This window comes from Anas platyrhynchos, chromosome 29 (assembly GCF_047663525.1).
Source record: "Anas platyrhynchos isolate ZD024472 breed Pekin duck chromosome 29, IASCAAS_PekinDuck_T2T, whole genome shotgun sequence".
Classification (NCBI taxonomy): domain Eukaryota; kingdom Metazoa; phylum Chordata; class Aves; order Anseriformes; family Anatidae; genus Anas; species Anas platyrhynchos.
The window spans coordinates 4,175,158-4,190,318 of NC_092615.1; the positions used below are offsets into that span (position 1 = coordinate 4,175,158).

The following is a 15,161-nucleotide window of genomic DNA, read 5'->3' on the forward strand; positions in this document are numbered from 1 at the left end:
GGAGTGGCAAGGCAGAATATGTTAATGGTAGAACAACACTTAAATTCATTGCATACAAGCTCAAAAACAGTGGGAGGAGGCTGAGCACTATGCCAAAGCCTATCCATATTCCTTCAGGCATGCCACAGACAGTTCCAGAAGCATAGCAGCAGTGGTTCCTAGACAGTGCTAAAGGTAATTAACAGAGCTGGGCAGCTAAATCAGCTGCTCTCCAGCTGGGGTGTGCAGAGATGCTGATGCAGACTTCTTTGGGCTGCACAAGCCCGCCGGTCCTGTTGCAGGAAGAAGAGAAGCGATTGCCATTGCAAGGCAAGGTCAGCTAGGGATGGAAACGATACAAGCAGGCAGCACGGATCAGCCTCAGGAATGCAAAAACAAGCTCTGGGACTGGCAGAGGTTCACACAAAAAAGAGACACTGCAATAGAACTGACCCAATTTTCACATTTGCCCTATTTTTTGGCAACTGAACATAACTCACAGCCCTGAGAGCTGCCCAAGCTAAGTCTCTAGTCATGCACAGTATCCTTACACAGCCTTTACCTGATAGAGTAATCCTCCTCGGGTTTCCTACCAAAGAACACCTGTAGGGTTACATCAGCCTGTGGCACGTAGTTTCTATGTGACAGGTTTATTGTAGTGCTCTCATTTCACAAACCTTTTTCTTCTACTCATCTGTCAAAGGAGTAACTTAAGACTCTTTAAAGAAGGACTACAGTTCTTTAAAACAACACCCTTTGAAAGCTGGACACTTTGTGCAATACTTAGCAAAAAAATAACAGAAAATAAAAAACAAAACAAAATTTGAGCAAAACAAAATCAAATTTAATGTTCTTAAATGCAAAAGTAAAAACAAACAAAAAACACAAAAAAGCAAAAGAAAATTAACAGAAACAGAACAACTCAAAGTTTCAAGGCAGTCTGCAGAAAACTTGGGGGATTAATCTTTAAATCTACAAATCAAAGGGTTTTTTTGTTAATATCTAACTTGCAAGTCGTAAGTACTTTTCTGCTGAGTGTTCAATAAGTAAAGCTAGTTGTCAAAACAAAATCCTATTAAAATAGAAAAATCTAGCACTCATTAGAAGGGATGCGAGAAATACAATGCTCAAATGTTTATAAATGTTTTTTCTTTACAAAACAGAACTACCAAAGGAATTCAGACTATAATGATCTTTGAAAATGAGTATCTTGCTGCATTATAATGTACCAGTAAGTAGTGCACCATGCATTAAATATTTGGACAGAAGAGATTCAGTTTGATAAAGTAGCAACATATATTCACACTTTTTTGGAGTTTCATTTTGACTCTGAAATCTTCCCGGAGTTTCTGTGAAACTCTTTGGTCCATTCCTATTAGAAAGTGGGCTTTAAAAGTAATGTTTCTAAAACCTTTGAATTTGACAACTTGGCCACTGCTCAGTGTGCAACTTACCTCATCAATGGTGTTAAAAGTTATGCTGGCATGCTACTACTTACAAGACCTTGACTTTATAAAGCCTAATCCTCAACTATATGTAGCAATGAATATTAATTGATAAAGCAAATTTACTGTCAACTAAAACATTAGTATTTCTCAACTTTTCTTCCATACTAGTGAGTCTGGGGTAAAGAAGGTCAGGGGAACGGGTAGGAAAAACAACAACATGAAAACAAGAAAAATTAATTAATTCAGCCTGATAGCTTTAAAAAGATTCCAGTTTTTGCAGACAACATTCAATGGAACAAATGTTAGTCTCATAAGTGAAAGCATGCTTCAATTTTACCACCATCCAGAGGGTCTAGTTAAATGCAATCTACTTAAGATTTCAGGGGATTTTTTTTAACATGTTTTAAATGAAATAACTTAAAGTAACTTAAAATTGGTCTAACATTGTGGGATTTCAAACATTTGAACATGTCAGTTGCATCCCAGAATATAAAACCTTTTTCACTTCTCATTTAGACTAAGACAAACACTTGTGAAAATTGGCGCAAAATGAGTTTTACACTAACAAAAATGTTTCAACTTCTGTCACTCAATTATCTATTCCATACAAAAAGCACGAGCAAGTTATTTGTGGGACTTGTTGGTTTTGAAGGAAACCTGTAAGATTTTGTCCCCCAGGCGGTAGCCATTAAGACTTGCTATGGCCATTGCAGCTTCTTCATAGTTTGTCATGGTCACAAAACCAAAACCTTTGCACTTGTTGGTGTTGAAATCTCGAATAACTTTCACATTGGTAACCGCACCAAAGGGGCCAAACATCTGCCAGAGGATTCCCTCATCAGCATCTTGACCAAGGTTGTAGATGAAGATACACCAGCCAGAAGATGCGTTTCCTGGAACATTTACACCAGAAAGCCCACTCATGTGATCTACACCCATAGGAGAGAACCTAGCAAATAAAAAGCACAATATTTCATGTAAAAAGTTCAATTCAATTAAGCAAATTAACTTGAATGGGAAGCAACTGAGAATGAATATTTTCTACATGGACATCAAAACTGCCAGAAAAATGTTTACCCATTCAAATTAACAATAAATCAAATTGACAGCTGCCAGGAAAAAAAAAAAAGTTAAGTATTCCAAGTACTTTTCTTTATCAATAGGGAACTATAATTAGAAATAGGCAGGCCACAGAACAGTTGCAAGGCAAGTTTATGTAATCACCTTCACAGGGGACCTGGATTGATCTCTGAAGCTCAGCTAGGCTGTTAAGAGCGTTCCGTGGCATCAATGCAGAATTGCTCATATGTGAAGTAACAGGCAACACCTCCCCAGAGGCCCCAGCTCGCTTCAAGCCACCCTCTCCCATTTCTTTTGCTCAAGGGGGTTGCATCCAATAAGCCTCCTTTTCTTGCCTCTACAATAGCACATTGGGAACTCCTAAGTTAAGGGTTTTCTTTGGGTTTCGCTTAGGAATAGAGTTTGTGTGTGCATTAATTTCAATTACTTTCTGCGGAACAGAAGAAAACCTACTCCCTTCTCCACCATACGGCAGCAGGTGCAGGCAAACACTCCCAATACCAGCAGGCTACCAAGGAAGCCACAGGCATGCACACTCTCAGCTATTAGGTAGCCAAGGAGACATTAGCACTTCCTCAGTCAATTCTCGGTAGCTGGGATGCCCCACATTTCTAGCTACAGAATTCCAATTTTGGTTTATTATTCCTTAACACCAGTTATGCAGATGATCTAACTGTGGTAGCTTTCAAATATAAAAAGAGTGAACCACTTTAAAGTGTACAGTTTTAAAATTCAAGTATTTCTGGTTTTCTTCTTATTCAGTTGACACCAACTTCATACTCTGAAAACTCATCTGACTTTACTGAATTGGACTTTTTAAAATCACCTACCCGCTCTTCCTAAATCTAGCCCCCAGCTTAGTAGCCCAGCAGTAATTCTGATTAACAAAAAGCAAATAATTTTCCTTTTTATGTCTTGCTTTGTGTTCTTTTCTTTTCTCCTATAACCCACGTATCTAATTCTCCTTTCATCTTCTATTCCTGGACTCCATCCTAGAAATTCAAAGCTTTAGAACATTTCAATGCAATATTATGGTTGCACAGCTAAGCACTCAAGGGTCACAAAAATCATGTGGAATTTAAAGTAGAAAACCTCAGCTGGATCCCTTTTGCTCGTGTATTATTTAAAAATGTGAGGTCACATGATTGTAGAAATATAATTATACTATACCAGGGGTTCCCAAACTGTGGTGTACCACTCGTGATATGCAAACCACTTAAATGCGGTACACGTGCTGCTCTCTGCCAAGAACATGGCGGTGGCAGATCCTGATTCTCTGCTGACCTGGAGGAAACAGGGAATGGATATCTGGGCAGTGAACACCACTTTCAGTGCCAAGCACTTCCCCACTGACTTCTTCTTGCCCTGCATAAAGACAGGAGCTGCTCTTGCCTTTTACAGAGAGGAGAGGGCTCAAGGCAACGTGAATGAGAAGGAAGGGGAGCAGAGCTGCAGCAGCACACACATAGAGGCAGGGAAGTCAGCTCACGGTCAGTGTGGTGCTTAGGTGGGTGCACCCATACAAGAGAACCACTAGGTCATCGTCTCCCCCAGCCCAGGCTCCCCGATGCTCCAGGAGAGCTCACTTCTTTGGACAGCTGAGCGAGCAGCCCCTCCTGTACCCAGAGGGAGCCTGCTGGTACAGACACCTTCCCCTCCTTTGCACTGTAGCTTCTGCTGGCTGCCTGGGGCCAGGAGAGCTGCCACGGCTCAGCCAGGCTGCAGCTCAGCTCCCTGCCTGGTGCTGGTGTTTCTAGAGCACAGTGCGGACACACCTGAGCTCATGCTGCACATACTCACTGCTGCTGCCACTGTTGGCCAGCCCCGAGCAAATCCAAGTTTGGGAATCCTTGTACTATAGTAAAACTGAAAAAGCAGTTAAGAGTATCAGAATGTGAATGAAATGTGCTAACCCATGTGATTTGATGATTGTGATATCTTATCTAGCGAGTGTTCGTTTTGCTTTTATGTGAAGATGTTCCTGTGTTTGCATGCTTTACACACTTGTTTTTTTTTTTCCCCAGACACCTTCAGCTCTGTTACGTCTTTCTGTTTGAGTAACGATCTATTTATGTTAATTCGTATCTGCAGAACGTTCATCTCAACAGATCACCAATCTTGGGTTCTTGTTCACATGTACAGGGAGCAGAAAAATCACTAAGCTCAGAACTGCGTGATGTTGGTTCCAGCAGACAGTGTAGGGCTGAACCTGCCTACTACGAAGCCTCGCGCTCTGCCCACAAGCCCAGATCAACAGGTCATCAAGAACTGAAGACAACTGTAGCAGAAGTGTTGGGGGTAGAAAGCAGGCAGACAATAAATCTAAAATAGCTACTACATGCAAAATGATTTAAAATAGCGAGTTCCTCTGTTCTTTGAAGACACTAATTTTCCATTAATTTTCAAACATTCTCCTCTTTCAGCTTTTGACTTGCAAAATTGTTTCAGGTTTATTAAAAAAAAAAAAAAAAAAAAAAAACACAAGGTAGAGACACCCCTAAAAGACTTGAAAAGGCACTTGAAAAAAAAAAAAAAAAGGCACCAAACAACACCACCATAGGAAATACCACAACACAATCTCTCTTAACCAGATCTAACGTGACTCTAAAACAAAACTATACTTTGCAAATATACTTAAAAAAACACACCTTTCACAGGAGCTTCTGGTTGATTAAAAAGCAACCATCAAAAGAACTTGCAGAAGTGTCAGTAAGCGTGCTACAGGACTAGACCTATAAAGAAGTCTAAATCTAGACTTGCATCCAGCCAGCAGAATCGCATAGTGTCACAGACCTCTGCCACTGGTGCCAACACTCACACAAGGAGCAGAACTCCTGCTGTGATTCAGCTGACCTGCTCCGTCTCTGCTTACCCTGGACTAACAGCCTGACAATACGGGAGCCAGGAGATCTCGCAGCAGCCTGGGATAACAGCCCGGACCCAGCCTGGCAAAGAGCAGCGGACACACAGCACCTCGTTGCCCTACAGGAAGAGGGTTTTTTGACACAGCAATTTTAAGTATAGCTTTCCAAGGGTCATCTTATTAAGGATGTTGAGAAGACTAAGCCTGACTTAAATAGATAATACTTAAGTTCACACAGATGCAAGACACTTCAAAGGAAATTAAAAATACTTCATTAATATTATTATTTGGATAACCTCAGCCTTTCAATTTTTGCTGGTATCCTCATTTTTGTTATATTTTTATATCATCTCCCTCATATTGTTTTTCCAACCCTCCCAGAGCATCTGTAAAAGATGTTATCTATGGCCGGTTCTTCTAAGTCAAACTTCCACCAACTTGAGACATTAAGCATCAACACAGTGTTAATATTTTTTATTTGTAAGCTTTTGCTTTGTAAGCTTCTCATTGATATGAATGCCTCTTTGCTCTACTCTTATGAAAGAGACTAACTCATTTAATACATTTTAGGAATCATTTTAAAGATACTAGAGTACATTATCTCAGAAGTGACGTTCTTAAACTAAAAATTTATTTTTAGTTCTACGGAAGTCCTATAAATTCTTTTTGCTGAATTCTTCTCACTGCAGTCTGAGAACAACTATATACAGCATCACAGGTGGGAGAAATCCCACTGCTTATATAACGGTAGTTAGGCTAATATTAAAAATTTCATTACTGCTAAGTTGCCCTTAACATAAGCTTGGCATTTTTTTTCCTGTTGAATCATTCCACAAATAACAGGAGTTAAACCAAACTGATACCGGTCACTTCCACGGTTTTCCCTCAACTTTTTTTTTTTTATATCCCAATACAGATAGGAAGATCTACTGTGTACAAAACAGGTCCTGTTGAAAATTAATTGATACGAACTTTAAGCCTGAAGTAACAGTGTATTTAATCCAACAGCCAAATTTCAAAGAGCAACACCAATTGAAATAAGGGCTTTCAGCATCACATTCTTCTAGAGCTTTGATGAAACACTACTCTGGACAAAGTCCTCTTCTGTGCGGTCCCCAGTCCATGTAAGATGCATCCAAGCTACAAATTGGATTACCATTGAAAATGTGAAGATAACTTCACTGAAGTGAAACAAAATAGATGCTTGGGAGCCGTCCAAGCACTGATGCCAGCTTAATAGTTTTCAAGGAGTTTGTGAACTGGATGTAAATGCTACCTAGCCATCAGAACCAGGACTCCTAACTGTTCTACCTCTGTGGTTTAAGGTCCTTACACCTACAAAATCCTCTATATTATCTAACAATACGGGGCTAAACAATGTAGACTCATTATATTTCCTATTGATCAACTATATTGATCAATATATTGATATATATATTCCTATTGATCAATTATATTTCCTATTGATCATATTAGACTCAAACCCTTGGCCCAGATGTTTTCATCTGCCCTCCAAGCACCGTTCCATGTTGCAGCATCATCTGTTCTGGATGGAAACAGGGAGGCTTCTGGACCACATACCAGACTTAGGAGGCCAACTCAGCATGTCAGCGGGACAGGACACTAAGACCAGTTCCTGATGTGAGCCATAAGCCATAAATACCACAGGAACTAGAAAGGATTAAGAGACCATTAAGCAGAGGGTCTGAGTGATATCTGTAGGAAATTAATAATTACAAATTAGAGATACAAAAGGCTTAATCCTGGATTTACAGAGGTATGATGGAACAAGATGGAGTGTAATCAAAATGCTAGTTTAAAGTATTCAGCCTCTATGTGGCAGTGAACACAAGTGCCATTTATACAGACTGAGCTGTCTGGAAGCAGCTTATCCTTTCACCGTACTTTGTTCACTCCAGAAAACAAACGAGCCCTGGCCCAAGGCAAGGTTCCTAAGTTTTACCACAGTATGAATAGTTACAACTCAGTAAGTTCAGCATCCTTTAAGGAAGGCTCACTAGAAAAGACTTGCAGTTAGCACCAAAGGTGGGAAGAAAAAAACAGGGCTGTGGAATGGTGGCTGTGTTGGGCACGTGTCTGAGGGGAGGAAGCATTTCAGTTCTTGCAAGTCTGTGACAAGACATTAAGAGAAACGGACAGTTCTTGTCTTGAAGTCAACTACTGAAGCTTAACCTCGTCTCCATAATGTATTCCTACATAACTCCTACATAATGTATTCCTTAACCCAGAATTGCTCTACTATTACCTCTGCCAACCTGCGGTACTGAAAAATCTCCACCAGCAAGCTTACAGCTGGGAGCAGAAGGTGACCAGAACATGTTGACGGATGAGCCCTGGGAACAGTCTGAGCTACCAAAGAGGCGATGGAACAGGAACACCATGTTTTCTTTACTCTTGGGAAAAAACACTTGTGAAAACCCTTGCCTGTGAAAACTTAGCAAAAGCACACTAATAAAATTAATACTGCTCTTAATGGCACAAAGACTGATGAACAACTCGGTCATTACAATTTAGTTTCACCTGAACTATAACCAAACAATAGCCATTTTTACTAAGTGACCATTACACGACAGAATTAAAGTTATTAGCATTCACATTCAAAATAAAGATACCATCTGCGCTGCTTATCCTGATGCACCTTAATTCTGCTGTAAAACTTAAGGGGAAGGACAATGATGAATACATCCCAATTATAGTACGGATTGAAAACGTGAGACAAACCAAGATTTTCCTAGGACCATGAAGCCTCTAGCCAACACAGCAGATAGATGTGCAAATTTTGGAACAGTTCACCTAACTGCCAATAATGCTTAATTTCATTAATTGGTGTGGCTTGGCAGGTTTGAGTGCAGAGATCTAGGTGAGTGCTTCAGTAAAACACTCTTATTTGAGGAGCTGCCTGCATTCAACTTGCTTGTGCTACAGTAGAAGAGAATCTCAGAACACTTGAAGAGGGCCCGGACCTCTGGAGGTCCCCTGGTAAACTCGAGGCAAGGGGCACCCACAGCAGGTTGTGGTGGACAGGTTTTGAGCATCTCCAAGGATGCACTCCAGGCTCTCCAGGCAACCTATTCCAGGGTTCAATCACCCCCTACAGTAAAAGTTTTTTTTTTTCCTTATTTTTCCTGTAAGACAACAGCTGCCTGTGAGGTACTTATTCTCACTGGAGACACATTATGCCTAGCTGTTCTTTGAATGCGCAGCTCTGCTGTGATCACAGCAAGACTGGATCAGAAGTACTGCAGAGGATTTCTTGAGTATTTTAGTCCAGATTTTGCTGAGCTAACCAGGTCTCTCTGAGGAGAAAAAAAAAAAAAGTGTGAATTCTCAACAGGGTAAGACTACTCTCAGAAAATCTCCATGAACACGCATTATTAGAAGAAGCCAATTACTTGTTTGCAAAAGAGTAAATATAATGCATATTCCAGAGCACAGTCCGGCTATCAACATCCTCCTTTAGGCAACTAAGGCAAGTCAAATTCAAAGCAACTAAGGCAAATCTCTAAGGCAAAACGTACAATATCTTCCACAGCTCTGGAAGCAGACAGGATGCTGCAATTACCCAATAACCTTCCTGAACTTACAAGGACTTAAAGAAACAACACCACACAGCTCAAGATGGAGGTAGAAAACCCACAGAATCTTAATCAGAAAGTTTTCTTAACTTAGTATGACACCCCCCTGCTGGAACCAATGGTTCAGAGCTTTAATTAAGTTGCCAAATTGTATCTACATTCAGATAGATGGACTACAGAATGGGGATCTGTTGAGACAGGCATCTGTGAACACCCATCTGGAACGTGCTACTTTATTATCTCACTACACACCGAATTGTAGAAATGCACACCTTGGTGTATGTACCTTCATGTAATTAGCTTTAATGCAAGTTTTACAAGTAAGATTTTACTTTAAACATCTTTTAATTCAACGATTTATTTACATAACACTGCAGGACACGTAGTGCACTATGTATTCATTCACACATGCTGCAACGAAGAGATTACTGCACAGCTGCAAGAGTACAGTTTCCCAGATGGACACGGGAATAGCAGTACAGCCTTAAATGCATTATTCTTCCTAACCTACCTGAATCTTTGCGCCTGGTGATGAACTGGCCCTCCAAACCGTCTAGCTGGTGAATGACACAGCTGCGATAACAGTGCCACATTTTTGTTCTGGTTAGGATTGGCTGCAAACTTCACTGTAATGGGTTCGGAGGAACCTGGGGGTTTGTGACCATTGAAATTTGTAATTGCCTCTTCTGCTTCTGACCTTTTGTCAAACCGGATAAATGCGACCCCTCTGGACAAACCTTTTAACCAAACCAATAAAAAAAAAAAAAATGAAGTTCAGGATAAACTCAAAATAATTTTGAATGTAAAAACAAAATGGTTAAAAGTTTCTACGGTCACAGCTTTCAAGTTCTCTGCATTTACTAACGGTTCTTCAGCAGCTAGAGAATAAAGCACAAAATTAAGAAACAAAAGACAAATGAACACATTCATTTCAACTATAATTACTAGAGTGACTAACACTTATAACGTACTAAAATAAAAAATCCAATACGGTAATATTCCAAGAAAACCAACATCAAATGCCATTTCCATTAACCCCAAAAAAACATTTTAAATTAATACACCCTCAAGAAGAATCCCACTGAAAGAAAATGAATCACAAAATCCCTTAGCTTTAATTACTGTATCACTAAAAAGCATTTGCAAACAAAATTTTCAAAACATTTTCAGCTTTCCAAGGCTAACATGCGCTCCAGTTCACAGACTATGGCATGAAGGTGTAACTAATAAAGTAGTTCAACCTTCTGTAACAAAAAGATCACAATTTTGTCTACATTATACTCATTACTGCTAGCTAGTACATACCTTATTTTTAATTCATTAAGTACTGAGTAAGAACTACCTATTCCCTCCATAATTATATTGAAGCAATTACACCTGCATCTTGTTTCTATTTCCCAACACTGGCCATTAGATTTTGTTATCTTTTTGATCAAGGTAGAAGTTACGCCTTATCAAATCTTCCCCCTTACTTCCCCTTCTCATCTGTGACTAATCTGGAAATAGTGCTTACCACAGGGAAGTGAAAAGGGTACATTCTGTTTAAATTTCATTCCAAAGCAGATGATATTACGGATAGAATAATTCCAGGACTTTGCCAGCTGTACTTCAGAAAGGGCTGTATCAAATATTTTCATATTGCCTCTACTAGAGGCTCACACAGGGCTATCTTCAAAGAAAGCTTCACAAGTTATTTCAACTTTTCATAAATTACAAAGTTGTTTCCAAGGCAATTGGACATTACTTCCTGCAATTTTAGAGAAGGAAATACAGCAGGACAAAACCCTGGTCATATGGCAAGCAAGCTGAAGGGAACCCATCCTCTACAATGCCCTTCCTACAGACCCTTCTAGAGGCGTGTTTTCTTTTGGGGCACTGGGAGAACTTCCATAAACAACAGCTCGTCTCGTTACTGGATGTTATCAGGTATGCAGTCACACAGAAAAAGCCTGCTTCCACGTCACTGCACTTTCTGAAGAGAACATCTGCAGAACAATGGTGGAAGATGCATTTGCAGAAGCCACCCTGTGGCTAGCACCACTTGTGCAAGTGGCATTCCTAACGTCACCTGGAAAGCAGTCTACCTGTGAGCAAGTTATTCCAGATCTGGAGTTCTTGGTGATTACTTTTTAAACAGGAGACTGGACCATACCAGTTCAAATCAGAGCTGGTCAGATGATGAGCTGCAGTACAAGTCTTTCTGTGCCCTGTGCTGCAGAGGTACAGGATGGCAGCAGCACCCCCAGCCAGCAAGGGCTACCCCAAAACCTGGCAGATGGTTGCTTCTCCACTTCCATGCTGTTCATCTTAGCACTTCGCACTTGATTTATCAGTTTTCATTTAAAATACAGTATTAAGTCTCAAAAGCTGGAGGACAATCTCTGCTGAAGGAATGTCTGAAAGCACAAAGGAAACTTTGTCCCAGTTGGGCCCAGTTCCAGATATGAAATGCAGATTTTTAAAGCCAAGGCATGGCTTCGTTCTTGAAGGGAAAGGAAACCTCGGCTCTGCATGCGTAACTGAGCTTCACAGTGTAAACAGAAAACGTTCTTCAAACAATACATAATTAAGGTTCTGCAAGCAAGATGTATATCCTGTGAGCTGAGGGAATTAGACAGCATCATGCCCCAGCACACTCAATAAAAGCTGTATTTATTCCTGGAAATATTCTGATTGTATGACTTATGTCATCTCATTTTATAGCCCTGTCAGAGATGCTAGCTATCTCCGCTCCACTGGCAACCACAGAACTGTGACTCTTTTGGAGACTTTTATGAGTAAGTTTAGTAAGGTCCTAAAGCCTTTTTCTTGCTTCTACCTGTAGTTCTAATCCAGGTAACTAGCTCAGAGAGACAGAGCCATATGGACGCCAGGTACCCAAAATCTAGAATAGGATCAGATTCCCTCATCCAGTCCTGAAGTGCCTGCAGTGTTGGTACCCAGACCCCCTTTAGTCACCTCAGACTTTTACATGCAACCACATTTACAGTGCAACCCACCTGATCAAATCAAAACACTAAGAAGTAGGTGCCTACACAGGAAACCAGTTCCAATGGAGATATTTATGTTGTAGACTTTGACATTTAGTCAGATGAATCTCACCAAAAGTTGCTGATGACCTACTCTAAATTACAGTGGATTCTTCCGAGTATCAAAGCTGCTGCTCCTCACACAGCTTGAAAGCTGCTGCTCAACTAATGTACATGAAAGCACATACTACTGTGTATAAACGTTAATCTAATTCTAGTAATTCCACATTTATCATTGCACTAATATAGCACATGCATAATTCATACATAATTCATAATTCAAAATTCATACATGACAAATGAGCTGCTGGAAAAAAACAACTCTGAAGACCTGAGGTTGCAGGATAAGTCATACTCCACAGCATGGCTGTTTCAAATAATTACATAAGAAATTAAAACTGTCAAAACACATTGTAGCACCAAGTCAGAATTAACATTATAAAGGAAATCCTTTGTAAAAAAGAAAAACAAAACAAAAAAACACATTGGTTTTCTCCTGAGGTGAGTGCTTAACTAAGCAACTTCTTTTTACTTCAGAGTTTGTTTGTTTTTTTAAAGCATAATGCATTCAGAAAATTCAAGAAGGTAGTAATTCATATACGAAGCTTATTCTTCTGGTTAGCAGTAACCAGAGGATAAGACACCTCAAACATGTTTAAAATATCAAGAAATTGTATGAGTGAATTCCAAGTTGATGTGAAAGACAAAACTCACTGGTATTTTTCTTTTTAAATATTTGACTATAGCCTGGAATTCACCTGTGAGCAGCAGCTGCACTTGTGTAAAGTAAACTTAATACCTGCAAATTGCAAGCAGATTGCCCAGGCACACACTGCACTATACTCACATGAAGTGTCAGAGCAAGAGGAAATTTGGCAAATCAACATTTTAGCTTGATAGAACAGATAATAAAAGCATGGAATACATTATGAGGTTTAGACTGTAACCTAGCAAAGGAAGCAATGGAAGTCATTCTGTGTGGAAAAAAACAAACCAACCAACCCCACATTAGAAAAGGACAGCTCGTTAAAATTATTTCAGTGGTTGATACCGGATGCCATGGTTAGTTTGTGACAGTTAAATTAGTTTAAGAGCTGCTAGTCCCTGAAGAGAGACAAAACATGCCATACAGTACAGTTTTGTCTAGTTAGTGCAACAGAACTCACCTGTGGTTTGATCCACAAGCACACGTGAGTTGATGATGCGTCCAAAACGTGAAAACATATCTTCTACATCTTTTTGCGTCATTGACCTCGGTAGTCCACTAATATATAAATTAGCATCCTTGATAACTTCAGAACTTGGACGAGCATAGGAAACCTTAAAAAAGGTTAATAATTAAATGAGGATACATTCAGGGTTTAAATTGAAAGAGTAGCTTATTTTGTCATAAGTCGCTTGTATTTATTCCTCACTGAACAACGCAGGCATTTTTTATTGTAGTTCAGAAGAGGTAAATGGGTAGAGGAAAATTACCAGAAGGGAAAGAAAAATCATGCTCCTATACAACTCCATTGCTCTTAGGTTCATCCGACAGATAAACAAAAAAACAGCACTGCTATAAAAAGCCAGCAATAGACCAGTGTTTCCAACATACCCGTTATGTTGAAGAATCCCTGTCCAAAGTTCGGAATTCAATAGTGGACCTATCAGTTACCACAGCTCACACCAAGAACTTGTGCAGTCAGTCTATTTTTTGAGTCAGAAAATTTATCAGCTGCAGTGCAGCTTTCTACCTTAATTTCTGCTAATAGAGAAAGTTACAAAAATGATTTAAGCAGGCATGGTTTCCTGGGCATAAAGTACCGTTATATCCAAGAAGGAGTGCACGTGTATTAACAATTTAAAACAGATCAACTTTGAGACATAAGAATTCATTCCAAGTCATTGTTAGGCTTTTGATCTTCGCTACTTGTACTATAATGGTGGGAACAAAAAAAAACAAAACAAAACAAAACAAAAAAAAACAAACAACAAACAACAACAACAAAGGCAATCTTTAAATACTAAGCTGTTACAAAACCCAAGTGACTTAACAGCTCATTTCACTACTCTGCTCCCACAGTCGGTCTGTCTTGCAGCTGGACAGCACACAGAACTCACCACCAGAACGAACAAGCACTCTAAACAGATTATAAGTTTATTACAGTGTCATTTTCACAGAAAGCTGAAAAATCTCTACATCCTACCTTGATAGTTTTTGACTGAAGTCTGAGGCCATTCAGCGTGTTTATTGCTCGTTCAGCATCTTTTGCAGTAACGTAGTTCACAAAGCCATAGCCTAAGCTGTGTCCTACACAGAAGAACAGTTTTTAAATTAATCCTTACACAAGAAGGTTATCACTACCAAAACTGAAGGAAGTGAAAGCAAAAAAAAATGAACTCAACATAATCCATCCAGTAAACACTTAATATGCCACAGAACTTTCAGATGATGCACGCCAACCTCGAGAAAAAACTCAAGGCTACTTCAAACATCCTCAAGAACATTTTATCTCAGATGGCTGCAGACCGTCCATCAGCAGTAGAAAAATCAGATCTGAACTCTTGTACTGACTCTTGTCTCATGAACTTAATGTAGATATAACAAAGACATGAATTTAAGCCAAGTTCACAAATAGAAGCTCTTGTATACAAAGAACAGAAAGCAAAAAATATGAACTGATGAACCCCTGGGTATGAAGTCATCATACTACACGTTTCTTTGTAGCTATTTCAACTCCTGGAGACCACAGGAAGGGTTTTATTTCTTCATACATTCATATAGCTAATAAGCAGTAAGCATCCCACACAAAGGATAAAGCTGAAAAGTGAAAAAAGTATCTTCAATGCAGATACTTCACGTACTTGAAGTTTACCTTAAGTCTTACAAAAAAAAAAAAAAATAGTAATAGCACAACTTTAAAACATTTAAGGCAAAGGACACTTAATCGGATATTTGTTTGTTCTGCTTCCGTATATTCAACCTCCACAAATGCTCCTATCAGTTATAACAGTACATAAAGTCACTCCAGGTTGCAGTTTCCCAACCGTTAGAGGCTATCTTATCACTGCAGGCCTAAAAATAACTAAAATCCTTTCTGACTGTCTTGGCACCTCCCATCCAAGAGATGTTCCTTGTTCAGACTCCTCCTAGTCCGACCTACAGAATGAGTGAGAGAAAACT

At 39.5% G+C, this 15,161-nt stretch overlaps 1 protein-coding gene across 2 annotated transcripts in view; it reads right to left on the reverse strand.

The window, feature by feature from the left end:
* Nucleotides 1-801: 801 nt before the first annotated feature.
* ELAVL1 (ELAV like RNA binding protein 1) overlaps nt 802-15,161 on the reverse strand; it is a 40,461-nt gene continuing 26,101 nt past the window's right edge. The window contains exons 3-7 of one of the 2 annotated variants that reach the window (XM_027472488.3): nt 14,185-14,288; nt 13,162-13,315; nt 9,478-9,703; nt 3,678-3,791; nt 802-2,376 (exon numbers count right to left, since the gene is read on the reverse strand). In XM_027472488.3, coding sequence (XP_027328289.1) covers nt 2,052-2,376; nt 3,678-3,791; nt 9,478-9,703; nt 13,162-13,315; nt 14,185-14,288 — 923 coding nt within the window. In that variant the 3' untranslated portion in view covers nt 802-2,051. The remainder of the gene's footprint in view (nt 2,377-3,677; nt 3,792-9,477; nt 9,704-13,161; nt 13,316-14,184; nt 14,289-15,161) is intronic. The other variant, XM_027472489.3, reaches the window with a different exon arrangement.